At 35.0% G+C, this 21,790-nt stretch overlaps 1 protein-coding gene across 4 annotated transcripts; it reads right to left on the bottom strand.

Moving 5' to 3' along the window:
- Positions 1 to 560: 560 nt before the first annotated feature.
- Positions 561 to 8,772, bottom strand: LOC148944295 (uncharacterized). Of its 4 annotated transcripts, none has more exons than XR_016142812.1 (3): positions 8,670 to 8,772; positions 5,337 to 5,509; positions 561 to 1,203 (listed from the first exon to the last, which is right to left on the bottom strand). XR_016142812.1 is itself a non-coding variant. In XM_089099765.1 (2 exons), the coding sequence occupies exons 1-2, from the start codon at positions 8,644 to 8,646 to the stop codon at positions 953 to 955; spliced, it is 387 nt and encodes a 128-aa protein (XP_088955891.1). In that variant the 5' UTR covers positions 8,647 to 8,662; the 3' UTR covers positions 561 to 952. The 4 variants fall into 4 exon arrangements, 1 of the variants encoding a protein (XP_088955891.1); XR_016142811.1 differs by having other exon boundaries at positions 562 to 1,203; positions 5,307 to 5,509; XR_016142813.1 differs by lacking the exon at positions 5,337 to 5,509 and having other exon boundaries at positions 8,670 to 8,757.
- Positions 8,773 to 21,790: the final 13,018 nt, after the last annotated feature.

The following is a 21,790-nucleotide window of genomic DNA, read 5'->3' as shown; positions in this document are numbered from 1 at the left end:
TTACATTTACGCAAGACTACAGAAGAAAATTTACTTTGAAATCTAAAGACTTAGAATGAACCTTGTTTATTGAACTCTCAGAAAAAAAAACACTCCAAAGAACTACGATTGTGGTAAAGGTATACGATTAATCAAGTAAATTGTTTAATAAAACGAATTCGTACCTTAATTAAGCACGCAAGTCAGTATTTAGGAGATGGGTTAGTTAGTTTGATTTCTTTACTTTTTTTGTTAGGTGATAAAATTAACTCTGTAACTGTAAAGTGACAGAAAGGAAGAATATCTGTTTGGTTATCAATTATGGCTAAATTTGTAAATCCAATATAAATAGTGAGAAGAAAATTTAGTATTGACACGATTTGAAGGAAGAAAATAGATATTAATCTAAAATCATTTCAACTTATCAATACAGTACAAGAGAAACTTCATAAAAAAACACGAATACAAAACACTATTAGTAGAGCATAATGCAAAATTTGCTAATTTTGCGTGTAGTACAAAATACACAGAAAAGAGAATCAGGGTCATAAATTGGCAGTCACATTAAGGCGGTCCTCCAGTTGACAAATTGATTCTCCAAGACACTTAAATTTCTTTTTTCACAGTCTTCTGGTGGATCATAAAATTATTTTCCTTGGTAGAATTTACCAGTCGAGTCTTCAAGGACGACGGAATCTGTCCTCTGTCATCAGACCTGAAGACCCAATTTTTTCTCCTTCGTCATTTTATTAATTAAGTTAAATGGTTTTTTTTATTATCTTGCTAATTGAGAATAAAAGAGTTTCTCTTTTTTGTGTGGGAGATAAAACAAACCACCATTTGAAAAAATGGAAAATATTTTGAATGGAAATACATTTGATTAGGAAAATATTAACATTACTTAGTGGAGGAGTTGTAACCACTCTGAGAGTCATGTGATGGAAAAGCTTCTATGATAGTGCCACAATAATACCTACTCAATAAGTTTGTGGTTGCCATCAATATGACACAAGCTGAGAGCATGAGGTACATTATAAACACGCCTAGAAAGACGTCTATGCTCACGATCTGCTACAAGTTGCGGCTGTGTCCTCAACATGCTTTGCCTGATTCTTTCTGCTGGCACTCTTAAATCTTTGCTTTCAACATAGCCCAATATCATTCGCCTGCCCCAAGAAGGATGTTCAGATCCCAATTGATTTGTTATCAAATCAAGATGTTCATCTGTAAGTGGAAAAACTGATTAATTGAATGTTTATGCTACCATATATAAAAATAGATGTTTATATTCAATTAAGAGTGAAAAAGTTATACTAAGACACCAATCTTGCTCATCTGACAGCCTAAAGCCCTTAGAATTTTTCACGTGAAAGCTGCTAACATGAGAGCAAATACTTGTGGTTTATATATTTTATGAGAGATAGACATGTAGATTTCTTACCAATAAGAGCATTAAACATTAGAGAAATATATATATATATATATATATATATATATATATATATATATATATATATATATATATATATATATATATATATATATATATATATATATATATATATATATATATATATATATATATATATATATATATATATATATATATGTATGTGTGTGTGTGTGTGTGTGTGTGTGTGTGTGTGTGTGTGTGTGTGTGTGTGTGTGTGTGTGTGTGTGTGTGTGTGTGTGTGTGTGTGTGTGTGTGTGTGTGTGTGTGTGTGTGTGTGTGTGTGTGTGTGTGTGTGTGTGTGTGTGTGTGTGTGTGTGTGTGTGTGTGTGTGTGTGTGTGTGTGTGTGTGTGTGTGTGTGTGTGTGTGTGTGTGTGTGTGTGTGTGTGTGTGTGTGTGTGTGTGTGTGTGTGTGTGTGTGTGTGTGTGTGTGTGTGTGTGTGTGTGTGTGTGTGTGTGTGTGTGCTGAGTAATAGCACAAAATGACAAATATAAAGGAGAAAAAGTACACATTTAGACTAGTTTTTAGCGACTAAATGAGAACGGATTTAAAACTCAACAGTCTAGAAAAATCAAATGAAGTAGGAAGAATAAGATGCAATAAAATCTAAACAATTTGCAGCCTTTGATGATGAAGAAAAGGTCAGCATACTCGCAGTTAAAACTCAACTGGGGAAGGTCGAATGGTTTGCACAACCAAAGGATGGCTGCCCCCCCCCCCACATTGCGTTTTCGTGCTGAAGGGCCAAAAACAGAGATCAGCACCCCCAGTAGGAACTGTAAAGTACAATTTCACAGTCTTGACATTAATTTATGTTTTAACGACATTTAATGAAAAAAAATATTAAAGTGTACATAAAAATTTTTTTTTTCTGAGTACTGTAATGAAGAACGGGGACATAAATGACTTGTAAAATAGGTATAAGGTAGTGCAAGTAAATTAATTTTAATTAAAGTTTTAGAATTAAAAATTCAGTTAAATTTTTAAATTCTCTATTTTTTTGGGATCAATTAAGTTCTTGGGAAAATTAAAGTCTCACTGTTGATCATTTAGATTCAAAGAATATTTGAGAGAAGATAAGATTGATGTCTTGTCCTTATTTTGTCTTATTTTTATTCATGTTAACAAATTTAAAAAGTAATTGTGGACCAAAAAAACACTGGTTTATAAAAAAACTGATACTAATTTAGTTTTCAAAACATACAAAAAACAAGCAAAAAAAAAAAAAAATCTAAAAATAGAAAAAACGTGGATCACCGCATAATTATGTCTATCACCATCCAATTTTATTTTGTTGCAGCTGCAGGAACTACAGAGAATGGCCAGTGACAGTAGCTAATTTAAAAAAGGGAAAAATAAACTAAAGTTTAAGAGAATCACTCTTAGAGTACCAATTACTCTTGAGCAACAACTCAAGGTACAGAGCCTAGTCATAGAGGCTAGATGATGCTAAATTGTAGGCTATTATTCCAGCAAGCTCAATGGTGGGTTTATATGAACCTTTTTACAATGGATCAAGTACAAGATACCTGAAAATTAAACATACCATACAATCGAGAATCCAATGCTGTTACTGAATATAATAATAAATGTCAGCACAAAGTTCTTACAGTACAGTACAAAACTATAAAATTTTCGCATAACAAACATGTGATTGTTATGGTTTCAAAAAGCCTTACTTGCAAAATCATCTGTTATTTCATAAAAGAATTGAAAAAATAAATAAAGATGACTTAAAAGATTAATTGATTAAAAGAGATTCTGACAGGAACAGGATGTTCCTTGAAGAGGTAGTCTAACCCAAAATAAAGTATCTAACAGACCAATTACAGAATCTAATGCAAGTTGTACTACACACAATTCAGCAGAAAGTACTGAAGAATTGCTTGTAAGAGGAACAAAACATTCAAGTTTAGGTCCAGGATACAATTAGCTGCACCAGCTTTTGAATGGTTAACAGTAACATCAGCGTAAACGTGAATATAATTGGGAAATGGGTATTCACACAATTTTCAAAGATTATCTTATGTTTTGAGCTAAATGGTATGATTTATTCTTTAGTAGCATGCATGCATGCTACTCAACAGGGGTCATCTCCAATGGTGGGGAATCATAGGTAGAACAATAGTGCTGCCTAAACAAAGAACAATGTTGGCACAATGTATTATATATTAATTTTTCTTTACCAGGGCACTTTGTATCAAAGAAGTTATCATAGAAACTTCAAAAGGGCTCATTCAATTGGAAATTGAATAGGCTAGTGCCATTTTTTATAGTAGAAAGTGATTGGAGGGCAATGAACCACTTCCCACGCCCATCAGTTCCCAAAAAACATCCAATCAAAATTTTGAGATAGCCATTTGGTTCAACATTGTGTCTGGAAAGAATGTCTTTGAGGATGACATCCCCCCCACAGCGCTCTCGGCAAGATTTGTAAGTTTTGTCCTCGGGGCATAAAAGTTTTTTTTTATAGAAAGAGTGGCTCTTTAAACTTCAGAGGGGGATCATTGGATTGGTAAACAGAAATTCCAGTGCCCTTTTTGCTCCAGAGCCCTGGGGCAAGGGCTTTAAGTTATGCCCTGGGGGCATATAAGGTTTTAATGGAATGGGTGGTCATATGAAATTCAGATTGATCTCATTTGATTTGAAAATGGAATTTATAGTGCCCTTTTTAAGAGCAATCAACGGCCGCCGCCCCCCACACCCACAACAAAAAACCAAACAAAACTTTGAGGCATCAATTTTTATCAGCATTGTTGAAAGGTTAAGTAATTATGCATTTGAGGATGTCAACCCTTCCCCCTCCCCCCCTATCCCAAGGCCTCAAGTCAAGGGCTGTCAGTTATGCAATTTGTTCATTGTTTACATATTGTATATGTTATTCAGAAAAGGTATGCATGTTTGACTTCTACTTTCTCAAAATACAAAGGGTATTAAAATGGGTCTTTCAGGAAATGTTGAGAGGAGTGTTGAACTAAATCAAAACTTATTATGCGTACATGGGTTGTCAAAAGGTTTTATTTCAGGAATGACTGAGTATGTTAATTTAGAACTTTCATAAAATATAAGGGAGATGATCAATTGATCAAAAGGCCATATTTGCATGCTACTACTACAACTGCTGCTTTTAGTACTACCACAACTACTATTACTACTACAACTACTATCACTAAAACTACTAATTCTGTAGCAAGTACTACTAAGGCTGAGGATATTGGAAAAATATTTGAGAAACTGTTGAAGAGAAAGTTGAACTAAATCAAAACACACTAAGCATATACAGATAGCTGATAGGGCATACCAACAATATTTTATGGAAAGCTTATTGTACCGAGAGGAAACTTCAGGGGCATCATGAGTGGGATGTTCAGTTGACCAAGAGGCAAAATGTACCAGGTACTACTGCTACTACTACTAATAATAAACTATTACTGCTACTACTGTTCATACTACTACCACTACTACTTTGATACTAGTAAAATTAAGACTATGTATATGAAGGTGAAAATTTGACAGAATATTGAGGGAGAATTTGAACTAAATCAAATATAAAAATAATCAAGCATCTATTTGCCATAAGCATCTATTTGCCATATTATGTAAAACCAAATTACTTCTGAATTCCTTTTCCATGCCAAGAGCCTGTAAATAATCAAACAAAGAAGCTGTTTCTTAGGGAATTTGTAATAAATATATTTTATTAAGTTTCTAAGTATAGCTATTCAATGATATATACATTTCAGTTCATTTTGAATGTATTAACAAGTTATTAGTGTTATATTTTAACATAATAAACATCATTTCACCACTGTTTTTTTACCCTATTTATGTCAAAAGTTGAGAATGAATGTGTGATAAGAAAATACTATACTAACCCTGTAATATAACAACAGATCTGGACTGACCACTCTCCAAAAGTCTTCTTTTGGCAGTGCTTATACTAATGCCAAGAGTTTCAGAGACTTCTTTCCAGTGTTTTTCCTTTTTCTAAGAGGTCAGTCAGCTCCTGCAAGCATAAGTTTTTCTTTGGGCAGGGCATCACACTCAATGGTATCTATTTCCTCTCTGTGATATATACCTTGGGAATACAAAAAAATTGCATCAAATAATTGAAATTATAATCAATTTTGGATTTTCCTTCTTCTATGGTCCTTTAAATATTTATATTTTTAGTTGGTAACAAATTTGTTGAGTTACATTGAAGCAGGATTTTTATCTAAATGTTAGTCCTTATCAAAACAAGGAATGCCAACATCTACCATTCTTTATCTATCAGTCCTTTTTAACTACTTAAAATCAAAGAATCCAGAGCTTCAGTAGTCATTTTTCTTCTCACTAAAAGAGATGCATTCAAATAATGTGCATTCAATGATTCTGACAAAGGAGATGGGATTTGCTTCAGCAATGTAATCATGTTGCTGTCCAAGTGTTTAGACCCAATTTTCTTTTTTGCAATATACATTTTTTCCTCCCAAATTTACCCTGCTATTCTCATTTTTCATTGATACTTTTGTTCAATTCAGACAAAAGTTTTGCTATTTAGCAAAAAAAAAAACTGAAAAGGAATGGTTTCTTATTATTCACAAGTGTTTTTTTCCAAATTTGGTAGCCACAAAAAAGGCCTTTGGTTTTATGGATAGGTAGTGTAGGTAGTAGGAGACAAATCCAGACTATTGCATTTTAAGTTGATAAATCCAGACTATTGCAGTTGTGCTAATAAATCCAGCATTTATTCACTGCTTATGGATCCATTAATTCACTCCAGAAATGTTTCCAGAGAATTAATCACAGATAAGCAAAAACACCTTTAAAACAATTTTGTACTGGTTAAAATACCATCTCACTTTAACAGTTCCTTAGACTTTATTCACAGCACTGTGTTTCTATTTGAGGTGGTTTCCACATATATATGGAAGACAAGATTTGTTGAGTATTAAAGATACAATAAAGTCTCTTTAAACAGATTCCAAATGGAAATAGTTTTGGGAATTCCACCATAAAACTCTCCATACATAAAATTGTGCCACAGAGATGGTTGACAATACTTATGTGAATCAATCCAAATAATTCTATGAGAGATATAATTATAATAAAACTAAAATCAATTTCACTATTATAAAACCCCATTAGTATCAGAGAACCACATTGTAGAGGTTTAAAGCCCTTATGTGCAAATGCTTGGAATTACAAAACAACAAGGAATTTACCTAAGGCTGTGTAATGTGTTTAGACCTTAAAAATACTTCAGCTAGCTAGGGAGAGAGATACCATTGCCCTCTAGAGTGAGAAGGAGTAGAGGTAGGTATTTCAAAATACTTTCCAAGGAAAAATTTTGTCTGTACACCCATCCTGGAAGTTTTAATTTTTCTAATCTAGCTCCTTTCTAAGATAACAAAAAGTACCTCCAACCAGAATTTTACCCAAAGGTTTTCTGATTTTGCTGGTTGGAATTACTTTATGCAAGTAGTTCTCATCAACATTTGTTTCATAATGCCAATTAAAATAAACCCCCATTAGAAACACAAATATTTTTTTTATTGCCAAGAACTATGCTATTTCTACCCATTAGGGGGAGGGGGCTGGGGTACAACTATAACAGTAGTGACTACTATGTTTGGAAAGGGCAGTGAAATTCCCCACTATTGAAATTCTAACAATTTGACAATCTGATTTATGTTTTACAATAAAACATTACTCATGGGTGCAGCAAGGAGTTGGTAGCACCCATACTTAAAGCTTTTCCCCTACCCCTGAAAAAAAACTGTCACATCTCCCCCCCCCCCCAAAAAAAAAATGTTGGGCAGGTTTGTAAACATGTATTAGGGCTTATCCCAGTTTGTCTCTCAATCACTTGGACTGTCTGTCTTGGCTTTTTCTACAATTAGCCATGTCTTGATGCCAGCAAAATACCTGATTTTAATTCAATTAGGTGAATTTAAATATCATTGAATTAAAATAAAGTATTTTGCAGGCATCACGACATTGCAAATTGTAGAAAAGCCAAGACAGGTTTGAATTAAAATCAAGTATTTTGTATGCACCAAGACATGGCTAAAGCCAAGAAAGATAGTTCAATTGATTGAGAGGCAGATCTGACATAAGCCCTTTTTAGGATTGTATAAAACTAGGAACAGCCACATTGTAAGCCATCTATACAAAAAAATTGTAGGATGAGATATCATTCAGCACAAATTTGAAAACAGACAAAATGTTTATCAAAAGCATGGCTTTTCTCATAAATTTTATTGCAAAGTTGTAAAGAGAAGTCAGGATAAAGGTTCTCCCCCTAGAAAATATGTGGTACTGGTGCATTAAACATAGACTTTTATATACAACTAAAGAAGTCAAGTTTGGTTAATGCTAATGAAATAAAATAGGATGAATATACAATAGTTTAGAAACAAATTTGGGCTATATATTTGAACATTAGGGGGAGGGGGTGTAAAGCATAGCATATGTTAAATTCATAATCTAGGTACCTTTTTCCTCCCCTAAACCCCAAAAAACGGTAAAGTTCTATGAAATCATATTATTGAGTTAGGACTAAAGTGAATACACCATTTGATGCCATTTTTTATGCTGATTACAAATATAAAAAGCATTTCTATCAAAAATGAATTTCAGCCCCTCCCTATATATGCCAATTCAGGGTTAGGTTAGGTATAGCCTATATAGGGGGGGGGGCTGAAATTCATTTCTAATAGAAATGCTTATTATATTCATAATCAGCATAAAAAAGGCATCTAATGATGTATTCACTTTAGTCCTAACTCAATAATATGGTTTTGTAGAACTTTACCCAAAAAATGACAGTTTAAATAGCCTATTGTAAATGCAATGAAAACTAATCTTTGCATTCCACTGGTCTCTTGAAATAACCAGTCTGGTGGGTTTTGTCTGTCATTAGTAGGCCTATATAAAAGTGTATGTTTAATGTACTTGTACCAAATATGTTAACTCAGATCATGTAAAATGCATTCAACCAAACAATTGGGAAACTATAGCTTTCACCATTGGCCTACAATTCCAGGGGACTTGTTGGTTATAGGTTATATCAATATATTGACATGGTATTCCACCTTTAGACCACAAGCAGCCAAGCCTATTAGACTTAGGTTTCACTTGTTTGCTGCTTTTAAGTCCAACCAAAATCAATCCCATGTCTAGTGGACATTGTCTGTCACATGACAACCCAATATCAATCCAATCTTTCATCCCTAAATTCTATGACTATCTACCTTAGTTCCACTAGGATCACAATCTTGGACTTGATTTAGCCTATTTAAAAAGAGTATTTAAGAGATAGGCTAATCTAATAAATTGTAAAAAGAGCATTCAAAATTCACGCCATTAATGACTGTGACAAAGGAGATGGGTTTTGTGTACTTCACAATGCTTGAAAGGTATGTCCGCACGTAACTGTATAACGTTTTGACCCGATTTGTTTAAAGGTCTAAATCGGGTCAAAACTTCCCAAATTCTCGTAGATAATTTTCCCAAATCTCGTTGAAATTTTCAACGAAAATTTGGGAAGTTTTGACCCGACGGTCTAAATCGGGTCAAAACATCCCAAATTCGCGTTGATGATCAACGAAATTTGGGAAAATTATCTACGAGAATTTGGGAAGTTTTGACCCGACGGTCTAAATCGGGTCAAAACTTCCCAAATTCTCGTAGAATTATCTACGAGAATTTGGGACGTTTTGACCCGATTTAGACCTTCATACTGCTGCTCTCAGTCTGAGTTCATTCTTTTCTTGTGCAGGGTTGCCAGAACGTCAAACAAAAAACAAGCCCGAGTCTTCGAAAAACAAGCCAAAATACGCCCGAGCCTTTGAAAACCAGGACTGCCATCATGGTCAGTTTATAAAGTTCTAAAACTGCCCAAATTTGTGTGTTACACAACAATTTTTGGTGCTAAAGTAAAAAAAAAAATTTTGCGCGTGGTGCGGCGCAAGCCGCGACACGCGCATCGCCCGATAAGTGTAGTTGCATCGCCCGATAAGTGTAGTTGCATCGCCCGATAAGTGTAGTTGGATTAGTTTGAGATCAGTTTTTTTGTCCGGTTATTTCAAACTTAGCACCAATCTTTCGAAACAAACACGGCAAAAAGGTGGTCCTAGTTAAATCAAACTTCGCACAAATCTCTCAAAACAAATACGGAAAAATGCGATCCAAACTTTTTGTTAATTCCTTAACCTTTTTCAAAATCCTCATCATTTCGTTAATGACGAAATAAAAAAATTGTATTACAAAAGTGCTACAAATTAAAGCACGTGCTACAGTGCTACACATGATGAAATAGTGCTAAAATAGTTCTTTCGTGCTAAAGTCAGAAAAAGTTTTGCCCCTAATCTAATTCTACTTTTACCTTGCTTGCTTACCCTTTGTTCATCCTGCTCCATTTTCACGGAAGAACAATGATTTGAATGATCCGCCAAAATTCATCTGTTGAAGCTGCAGTTTTATGCGTCATAATGGTTAAACAGCTGTGAACTCTTTTTATTAACTTCTAGAGTTTAATATGACTTATTCCAATGAATATGCTAGCAACAACCACAAGCCAAAGACATACGATATCTTTGGTTTATTATCGCATAAAGATTTTTGGTATACGTTATTTGGTACAATTGCAACACAATATTTAAAGATAACTTTATGATTAAAATAAGGCGTCAAAAAAATTCTACTTTTACCTTGCTTGCTTACCCTTTGTTCATCCTGCTCCACTTTCACGGAAGAACAATGATTTAAATGATCCGCCAAAATTCATCTGTTTTTAGCTGCAGTTTTATGCGTCATAATGGTTAAACAACTGTGAACTCTTTTTATTAACTTTTAGAATTTAATATGACTTATTCCAATGAATACGCTAGTAACAACCACAAGCCGAAGACATACAAAATCTTTGGTTTAGTATCGCATAAGAAATTTTGGTACACGTTATTTGGTGCAATTGCAACACAATATTTGAAGATAACTTTATGATTAAAATAAGGCGTCAAAAAAAAATCATGAGAACGGGGTCAATACAAAAGCCTTCGTAATCCCAAGATGAAATAATGCGTACAGATAAAAACAGAAACAAAAAAGAAAGGCACTTAGATCCATAAGGCACTAAGAGATTTAAGACTCAGAGGAGGCTAGGGTATTATCTAGATCGACTAGATTAGTTGTTTGGTCAGTTTCTTCGACTTCAAATATCACTATTGAAAAGCAGTTGCAACACAATATTTAAAGATAAATTTATGATTAAAGTGAGGCCTGAAAAATGGTGAGAACGGAGTTATTACAAAAGCCTTCGTAATCCCAAGATGAAATAATATGGACAGATAAAAAAAAGAAAAAAGAAAGGCAATTAGTTCCATAAGGCACTAAGAGATTTAAGACTCAAAGGAGTTTAGGATATTATCTAGATCGACTAGATCGGTTGTTTGGTCAGTTTCTTCGACTTCACAAGCCCTATAAATATAACTATTGAAAAGCAGTTGCAACACAATATTTGAAGATAACTTTTTGATTATAGTATGGCCTCAAAAAGAAACGTGAGAACTGGGTTAATACAAAACCCTTCGTAATCCCAAGATGAAATAATACAGACAACTAAAAAGACAAAAAAAGAAAGGCACTAAGAGATTTAAGACTCAGAGGAGGCTAGGATATTATCTAGATCGACTAGATCAGTTGTCTGGTCAGTTTCTTTGACTTCACAAGCCTTATAAATATCACTATTGAAAAGCTGCATACGCTTTGTAGGCTCAAACGTCGAGCAACTCGAAATCACAGGCCTTATGAATATCACTATTGAAAAGTAGTTGCAACACAATATTTAAAGATAACTTTATGATTAAAGTAAGGCCTCAAAAAAACGTAAGAACGGGGTTAATACAAAAGCCTTCGTAATCCTAAAATGAAATAATAAGTACAGATATAAAAAAAATGAAAAAAAGGCACTTAGATCCATAAGGTACTAAGAGATTTAAGACTCAAAGGAGGCTAGGATATTATCTAGATCGACTAGATCGGTTGTTTGGTCAGTTTCTTCGACTTCAAATATCACTATTGAAAAGCAGTTGCAACACAATATTTTAAGATAACTTTATGATTAAAGTAAGGCCTGAAAACAAAAAGGGGGGACGAGGTTAATGCAAAAGCCTTCGTAATCACAAGATGAAATAATATGGACAGATAAAAAAAAAGAAAAAAGAAAGGCACTTAGTTCCATAAGGCACTAAGAGATTTAAGACTCAAAGGAGGCTAGGATATTATCTAGATCGACTAGATCGGTTGTTTGGTCAGTTTCTTCGACTCCACAAGCCCTATAAATATCAATATTGAAAAGCAGTTGCAATAAAGTTAACTTTATGATTAAAGTAAGGCCTTAAAAAGAAACGTGAGAACTGGGTTAATACAAAAGCCTTCGTAATCACAAGATGAAATAATACAGACGGATAAAAAAAACAAAAAACAAAAAACGAAGGCACTTAGATCCACAAGGCACTAAGAAATTTCAGACTCAAGGTGAGCTAGGATATTATCTAGATCGACTAGATCACCTTTTTGAAAGTCCAAATGCTCATATTTTGTTTTGATTGAGTTCAATGTCTGCCTAAACATTTCTTGTATTTGATTACTGAGGATGTTGTTACATTCTCTTTGGACTGTTGCTCTGAGTGGAGGGGGAGGGGGGTGTGGCATTCTCAAAGTCATAATTTCTGGACCTTTTAAATTATGCTGAACAAAATGGCTATCTCAAAATTTTTACAACAAGAGAAACTATGTAGTAAGGGATTATCTCATTCAGTAAAAATTGAATTCTCCCAAGAAGAAGTGCATGAACATATCATGAGAAAAGAAGAACAAATTAAAGATTTGGATCTATTGTCAACCCAGCCCAAAAAGAAGAGGGGTCAATGATCTGATTTTCAGGACACTTGCCTTGATTGTCTACAGTTGATTCATTAAATTTAATATAACAATGAACCTTGTTTATTTCAAAATCTGAAAGGTTTTTTTTCTAAATAACAAAACTATAGGATAACTGCCATAGTTGCTGTCTGTTAAAGGTAATGTCTCATGTTTAATTATAAATGTTGTGGTCAAGATTTGTAGACTATTGACCAAGATTGATAATTCTGAAAATTAGTAGTGGTCAAGATTAAAGTCTCAGCTGCCAGGTAAAGGACATACTGCATTCTAATCAGAGATACAGCTCAGATTAGGCACTGGCTCATCACTAGGAGTCTTACCCTCTAGGCCTAGGCTACAGCAACAGTAACAAAGAAATCAGACATCATAGCAAGGGTAACTCATCTACTTATCCTGGTCCTGTATTTATATATCTCTTTCTGATATTTTCATTAGTATTATATGGTACTTTATTACATATTAGCTATTAGCCTATATTATATATAACTAATTTCTCTAGTATTTAACTATAGGCTAATACATTGGGATAAATGAATAAAAGTGAGTCTGAAACAAGATTGATTGCTTCAGGTTTGCTTATGTCACAAGCTGATGCTCATCACTGCTAAAAATGGGGGTGCAAACCAGTCATGTACACCAGCTATTTTTCTATGGCATGTACCCAATTTGCTGGTAGCCAATGCATTGAGGTACACACCTCAATGGATTGGGTACCCCCCATACCCGGTAGGGATTAATTGTTTTATGTACAAACATCAACATATAATATACTCCTTCACCACTGTAGCGGTATACCACAGGATCTGTACCTCAGAATTTCATACCTACATCTAACCAAGTGTACTACTCCATATATAGCGTAGCAGGACCTACTCCATATACAGCGTAGTAGGACCTATGCCATGTTTAATGTAGTACTGATTGTGGGGTGTAGTACTCAAATCCTTAGGTACAGATCCTATGGTGTACTACTGCAGTGGTGAAGTAGTATATTGTGTTGGTGGTAGTACATAAAACAATTAATAGCCCCATCGGTCTCATAATGATCTTCACTTTTGCATATATTCTGAGACAACCAATGACTAATTTGCTTCTTGCCTTGAGCATATTTAAACTGAAGTGATGCAAAGAAAATCTCAAATATAAATAAATGTATTTTCTCAGAATAGGCCTAGACAAAAATTGAAAACGGGTATGGGGGTACCCAATATATTGGGGGCAGTACCCAATGCATTGGGGTGTGTACCCAGTCGGCAAGGCTGTGTACCCAATCTGTTTGTACAGAAATACAAACCACAGAAAATAGCTAGAGTGTAAATGACGACAGCATGACAACTCCTGGACAACTCACAAGAACTAAACAGTTAAACAGGATCTGTAGATGTTACAGACATGCGTGTTAACAGTTTGATTCCTGGCGTTATTCTATACTAATAAGTAACAGCTAATATACTGTACCTTCAGCTGTAGTTCAACACCATGACTTAATGGCTAATGCTTTTTATGCTGTTGTTACGAAGCCACGTGTCTCTTAGGATTTGAAAACTTCACCGCAGTGCCGCGGTTAGATTCGTATTTTGACCATAGAGTTAAAACGTGATTTTGACCTTTCGTGAGCATTCGTTCGTTCGTTCATTCGAAAATCGGATGAATTGCCAAAAAATATAAATTCTTCCCGAAAAAGTAAATCACGCCAAGAAATAAGCCAGCTCGAAATAAAAATAGCCAAGTTTTAAGCCACAAGCCCGTTCCAAAAATTTTCACGCCAGTCGCCAACAAAATAAGCCAGTTTGGCGTAAAATAAGCCAATCTGGCCACATTGGGCAGATACTATAACTCTCCCCAATATTAACTGAGATGGTTTTGTGAGCGAACTAGGACTTGATGCTGTATTCTCGGATGGGCTGATTGAAGAATTGACGCTCAGCAAAATCGGGAAAAAAGTAGCAGACCAGATAGTGGCCACAACTTTGAACACTCACAGTGACCGAAAAGTGGAACAGGGGCTATTGGCTCAGAGTGGAAGTGTTCCCCCCATATATTGCCAGGCTTTTAATTGTCAAACTCTGCCTTGCACAGCCATTGCCCAGTCATCTGCCTTACCCATTCAACTCACTTATGACGGATAGTATTTTTACAGATCCCACAGACATAGTGGAGTTCTACGTGGTTAAGATTCGAGCCCTTCTCAAAAGACAGATTTGGGGGTGGGATGGAAGGGATAGTATTAAAGCGTCCATTTCGAACATTTTTTATTTCAACAAAAAGCTGGGCGAAGAGTTTTCGCATTATATGCAAACTGAAATGCAAACACTTCACCCAGACCTATTGAATAGATCAATAATATTGTAACTAAATTAGATAACTATAGTGAGAGAGGGTGTTGCAATTTGTTGAGAACTTATTTATTAAAATGTGTGTAGGTTCCAATGACCGGAGGAGGGACAAGTTTGATATACTTTAACTTGTCTCTCTTCCAGTCATTAGAACCTACACACATTTTAATAAAATTCAAACATGAGTTTTTTCGATATTTCTACAATGGCAATAGCAGCGCCAAAGTTCTTATTGAAAACTACTTTACTTTTTTTCTATGTAAAAGACCATATTCGAGTCTATAAAGGCGAATGATGCAAAGTTCATAACAGCAATGATTCAAGCTTATTCTTTTGGGTCTGATACAACGTCACAGCGACTCCTATTGCGCAAATTCTCATAAATTGTACCAGAGGCTGAATTTAAAATGAGCTTAAAGTTTCATTTTCAACCTTCGTGTTTGCTTCAGAATGTTTACCGACAAAAGCTTCAATAAACGTTTTGATGTAGAATTTTTGGTCAAATTGGCGGGCTCTATGAATCTTTGTGATCTTAAAACTGTTGACTAGCCTCCATCTCAAACAAACTTGCTGTACAACAATATTCTGTTTTGGAAGAAGGTCAAAAATTAATTTTTATTTCTAAGGTGTTTAGAGAAATATTATATGGTGACATATTAAATGATGAAATCTATCGTATGACAAATCATACCCCCATCCTTGATCTCATTAGACAGCGGCGATGGATGTATTGGGGGCATATGGTGCGAATGGGGGAAGGAAGGCTGCCGCACGACGCATGGTGTTGAAAACCCCCGGTCTCCGCAAATCAGAAATCAGGGAGACCGAAAATGACCCTTGGCAGGTCGCTAATGAAGGAGGTGAAGCTGGCGAGGTCCTCGTTGGAGGAGCTATGGTTGAAGGCTCAGGACAGGCCGTCGTGGCGAACCACTGTTGCTGCCTTATGCGCCCCCAGGCGTAGGAGGACCTAAATAAGTAAGTAATATGGACACAGTGAGTCCTTAGACAACGGTCTTTTTATGTACAGGAAAACAAAATCCTTTACAGAGTCATGAATTTCCAAAGGTATTTTATCATCAATTTCAAAAAACCATCCTTGTGGCCAAATCTTCTCAACAGTCGCAATGTCGGAGAAATTTGGAAAACAAGGATTCCTAAGCCATTTGTAATTCCCAAACGGCAAAGAGTAGTAAGACATTGTATGGATAAAGGGAGTTCATATCCAGAAAAACTGCGCCCAACATTTTACCTGTGCGTTGTCCAGTAGGGTCAGTTTCCAGGATACGATTCCCTTGAAAAAGATACCATCCCCGTATGGATTTCCTTACAAATAAGTGCTGATCCACGCCAGTGATCTAGCCTATTTCCTCTTTGGTGATTTTAAAAATTAAATCTATCACTAGATGAGGAATTAAAAAATAATATCTCAAATCCAACCCAAATTCCTCATAGATTTTATCCGTGTTTTACATACAATATCAATAAACATAAATACACCACTTACAAGGTACATTTTACGAGTTTTTCATTGTTTAAAAAAATAAGAGTCGTGAGAAAGTCACACTTTAGCGTAAAGAGCGAGGCGTTGAGGAGGGGACAGCCCCTTTCATATACGGAATAATTTTTTTTCGTTTTAAGTTTTAACGTCGTTCCTTACGTTCAGTTAAAAAAGCCTGTTTTTTTTATTTAATCCTTTAATATATCGTATAAGAACCTATATGGATTAACAATGCAATCCCTAGATCAAGATTCACAACTATTTGAAAATGGTATAACGGATACAACGTTTGCATAAAGGTAAGGTATCATTGTATTCGACTTGTCTGGTACTCAAGATATGAGTATTATTCGAAAAGTGTATCTTTGCCGAGTCATTGACGGAGAATATAGCATTAATCTCGCTAAATCAATTTGAAACCAACTGGGAAATTACTCCCGATGCTAGAGTATTCTATTAGACTTGGCACCATGAACACAAATCAAAGAATCAATGTATTCCACTTGGATGCGTGCATGTCCAATTACAAATCCTGTTGTATATCCTCGGATTTCCTTAAGCACATTCATAACACTAGTGATATCATTATCATTGTTAATAGTAGCCCGTCGAATGTAAAGACAGGTCATTGGCTATGCATCTTTCTTACAGCGAAGAACGTAGAATTTTTCGATCCTTATGGCCTACCATATGCATTCTACACGCCTCATACCAAAAACTTTCTAGGGTGAATTAAAAAATGTATTATTCAAAATCGGAAGCGAGTTCAAGGTATATCGACCAAAAGCTGTAGTTTTCATGCCCTAATATATTTTGTTTTCAATGTCGTGGCTATACTTACTGTGAATGTCTCAGCATCTATGTAGATAATCCTCGATTGAATGACTTCATTGTGAAAAATACCATTTCCTATCCATATAATATTGATTTCAGTGCCCTAAAAATAAAGTGTTTTAATAATGTTTGTAAATTTGTTTATCACTAAAAAATGTATGTGCAGTAAACGTCTTTGTCTTCATCTTTTAGATTTCTTCTTCTATCTATTGGTGGTCATCGACAGCGACTAGTGACGGCGTATTATGGGGGTTCAACCTGTACTGATCTTCGCGTTCTCATTTTCTACAATACAATGTAAATTCAATTTTATTATATCTCTTTGTAAAGTCAATGATACTATTTTGGTTCATAGTATAAAATTTGCGTGTTTCAATTTGCTTATTTGAAGTAATGTCACATCAAAAGCGTGACGACTTTAATAGTTTCCTCCTCCTTAAACAGAGCTTTCAATATGATGAAATGTATGATTTATTAGCATGTAAGGGCATATACCCGTGTGAATACTACAGCTCTACCTCGAGACCTCATGAGGAGAAATTGCCATCCATCGAAGCATTTTATGATTCACGTCACGATCATGCGCCACTGCGAACTATGAATTTGCCAAAAAAGTTTGGGCAAAGGGAGAATTGGAAATCCAAGGATATACAACAGGATTTGTAATTGGACATGCACGGATCCAAGTGGAATACATTGATTCTTTGATTTGTGTTCATGGTACCAAGTCTAATAGAATACTCTAGCATCGGGAGTAATTTCCCAGTTGGTTTCAAATTGATTTAGCGAGGTTAATGCTATATTCTCCGTCAATGACTCGGCAAAGATACACTCTTCAGATAATACTCATATCTTGAGTACCAGACAAGTCGAATACAATGATACCTTACCTTTATGCAAACGTTCTATCCGTTATACCATTTTCAAATAGTTGTGAATCTTGATCTAGGGATTGCATTGTTAATTCATATAGGTTCTTATACGATATATTAAAGGATTAAATAAAAAAAGCAGGCTTTTTTAACTGAACGTAAGGAACGACGTTAAAACTTAAAACGAACAGAAATTATTCCATATATGAAAGGGGCTGTCCCCTCCTCAACCCCTTGCTCTTTACGCTAAAGTGTGACTGTATCACAACTCTTATTTTTGTAAACAATGAAAAACTTTAGAATAAAGAGCGAGGTGTTGAGGAGGGGACAGCCCCTTTCATATACGGAATAATTTCTGTTCGTTTTAAGTTTTAACGTTAGTAGAATGTATCTATGGAATTTCCTTCGTTTATGTTCCTTCCTGTGCTATTTGCTTACTTTATATTCCTTGGCACCTTTCCAGAGCATGTACTTATGGATTTGCTTGGTTTATGTTCCTTCCTGTGCTATTTGCTTACTTTACGTTCCTTGGCACCTTTCCAGAGCATGTACTTATGGATTTGCTTGGTTTATGTTCCTTCCTATGCTATTTGCTGGGACCTATGCACCTTTTCAAAGAGAGTGAGTATCCTCTCACACCTATACTTCCTTGGTACCTTTCTAAGCAAAGTGATAAAAAAACACGTCTTTAGCAACTTCGTTCATCATGATAGTGTATAAGGTTTCAATTGCACATGGATTACACAAGAATATACAGTGCAGTTTGACGTGGACATTGCAAAAAGTGAGCAAACCTTTACATATATAGTGGTCAAACACGTTTTGAAACTTTAGTCGAGATTGTATAACACAAACAGACGGGTTGTTGAAGCGACCCCCATTTTTTTAGGGCCAATCAGAGAGAGCGGAGGTTACTCCATATACGATAACTTGATTAGTAATTGGATTCAAATAAAAGGAGTGATTTTCATTTGCCCTTGAGATATTGTATATAGCGAACATGCGTTATGATTAAACTTTCATAAAGTTCTAAGACATCATGGATAAAGCATCTGATATTATTGACTTGGAAGCTTTGGCTAGAGCGATTGATAATGTGAGTTCAGTTTAGTAAATTTACTTAGTTTATTTCCAAATAAAATCATTTTACATAGTCACCCCTCCAGTAAATTCAAATTCAGGGTATACCCCCCCACAATACAAACTCCACTATATGATGTTTATACTCGATAGAAAGCGTAAAATACACTCTTTTTCCATTACGTAAACCCCATCATCCTTCCCTCCTCTGTTTATGACTTTAATTCATTCATTAGAAATAATTCTTTCGCTCAAAAATTTCATTTTCCCATCATGCATTTAAAATTATCAAAATAAAATATGCTCTCTTTGCGGTCTAGATAAAACCGTGTGTGATTAAGATTTAAATCCTGTTACAAGAGGGATGAATTTGTAAACAACCTTCGCACGCGCATTATCCAAATTATGAAAACAAAGGATGATTAAGAAGCTTATGATTAAGGCCACATGCTTTGCGTAATTCTAGACGGTTTGAAAAAGGGATGATTTATTTGCAAAATTAAAAGAGCTATTTTTAGGACTTGGAAATTATGTAAAGGTTAGATGCAAAGAGTACTTTAGAGTGTTTATTATTCCTTTTTCTATAGCTTTCTTTCAATAAAGTGTATTTTATATTCTCAAGGGGGGAGGGGGTGAAAACTATGATAATTTTAGGTTAGAAAACACAATCTTTAATTTAGGGGGAGGGCTGGCAAAATTAGATAATAGTTTCTTGTTCTCTAAACGAAATACATCCTTTGTTAACAGAACTGAAAAAAGATTGCTTTTGCAGACAATTACACCTAATCAGAGGAGTGTTCTATTTTCAAATGTCTTTGATGAAAGCAAATAATGTTTCAGTTAAATCTTCAAAGTTTTACCTTCATGGAAAGGAAGGGATGGGGCATTTTAAATGCTCTTATTTTCGAATTCATGGATTTTATAGGTGATTAAGAGGCTTATGATTAAGCCTACATGCTTTGCGTAATTTCAGACAGTTTGAATAAGGGGTGAATTATGTTTTGGATCGAAAAATAAACTATTTACGTAAAATCTGAACTAATAAGGTTTTCGACTGTAAACTCTAATTTTTTGTAAAAAAATTATGGAAAACACATTTCTCTGGCTCAAATGTGAAACTTTGGTTAGAAAAAAGTTCAGCTTTGGATCGAAAAATAAACTATTTCCGTAAAATCTGAACTAATAAAGGTTTTTGACCGTAAACTCTAGTTTTTGTAAGAAAATTATGGAAAATACATTTCCCTGGCTCAAATGTGAAACTTTGGTTAGAAAAAAGTTCAGTTTTGGATAGAAAAATAAACTATTTCCGTTAAATCTGAACTAATAAGGGTTTTTGACTGTAAACTCTAGTTTTTTTTAAAGAAAATTATGGAAAAATTACACCTAATGAGAGGAGTGTTCTATTTTCAAATGTCTTCGATGAAAGCAAATAATGTCTCAGTTAAATCTTCAAAGTTTTACCTTCATGGAAAGGAAGAGATGGGACATTTTAAATGCGCTTATTTTCGAATTCATTGGATTTTGTAGATGATTAAGAGGCTTTTATGAAAATCTTTCACTAATTTCCTTTCTTCTCTGATATTATTAACATATGCTAAAATTTTCTTCTTTTTTAAGGAGGATTCCGACAAATACTCTCCCCCTGAAAATAGAGCTAGAGAGAACGATGCCACATAGATGCAAGCTGCAAGGCCCTCCATCATCAGATATAACGGTTCCTTTACATATGCTCTGGGTCACCCATTGTCCACTCAACTTTTAATGCCCGGAGCATCTCATGCCTGTGTCAACTCTGCGCTACCTACGCAAACCTCTATGCAACCTGGCAGAAAATTGAAGAGAGAGTGGGCGGCTTCTCATAATGCCTCAGACCCGCCTACTCAAGATCGTGAGGTTGCCCCCTTCATGCTTTGCTAGGGCATTCAGGCACACAAGTGTAGTCAGAATTTGGAAATGTAAGCATTTTTACCTCTACTTTCTACCTGGTTATAGAAATATCTACCTATTTCTTCCAACTTTTTTTAGCCTTTTCTTTTCACCATTTTTGAACACTCTAAAAGTTTGTCAGAGATATTAAAATTTTAATCCCCCACTCCAATCATGGTTTTAAATTTCTCTGCTCCCTCCCATCAGAGATACCTAAATTTAATGTAATTTTTTTGCTTGTCAAAGAAACCGCTCTTTTTTAATCTTTCCTATCACCTTAGTGTTTCTGTGTGCGTGTGTGTGTGTGTGTGTGTGCAAGTGAGCGTGTGTGTGTGTGCTATTAACAAAATTTGTAATTTATTATGCACTTGTTTTATAAATAATGCTATAAGCAAACATTTGTAATTTATTATGCATTTGTTCGATAAATACGAATCCAATTAAGAAAAAAAACATTTGTTTGGTAAATACGACTAAGAAAAGAAATAAATAGTTTGCTATAATTGCGATAAAACTTTCTTCAAAGAAAAAACTCAATCCATTCATTTTACCTTAAGGGGGAAGCTACAAAAACAACTGCCTTCCCTAGCCCTGGACTTCAAAATATCATGGGTAATTGTCATCTGTCGCCGGAACAATCGGATGATGTTAGTGAAGGTACATCGTTTACTATTCCCCCGGATTTCCAGCTTACAATGGAAGAAATGAGTAGCCTTATGGAAATTGTTGGATCCAATGTTTCCGGGGACATTTTTGACGATGACTTTATTATTAGTGAATTGGGTCCTGAGTAAATAGGTGCAGGACATGAAAATGACGTCGCTTCCCCAGAACTATGTGAATTTTATTTGTTAGAGTCGGCTCTAGGTCACATGCAAACACAT

This window comes from Artemia sp. Qi Xiang Cuo, chromosome 14 (assembly GCF_049724085.1).
Source record: "Artemia sp. Qi Xiang Cuo chromosome 14, ASM4972408v1, whole genome shotgun sequence".
NCBI lineage: Eukaryota > Metazoa > Arthropoda > Branchiopoda > Anostraca > Artemiidae > Artemia > Artemia sp. Qi Xiang Cuo.
This window is presented reverse-complemented; position numbering and strand designations above follow the sequence as displayed.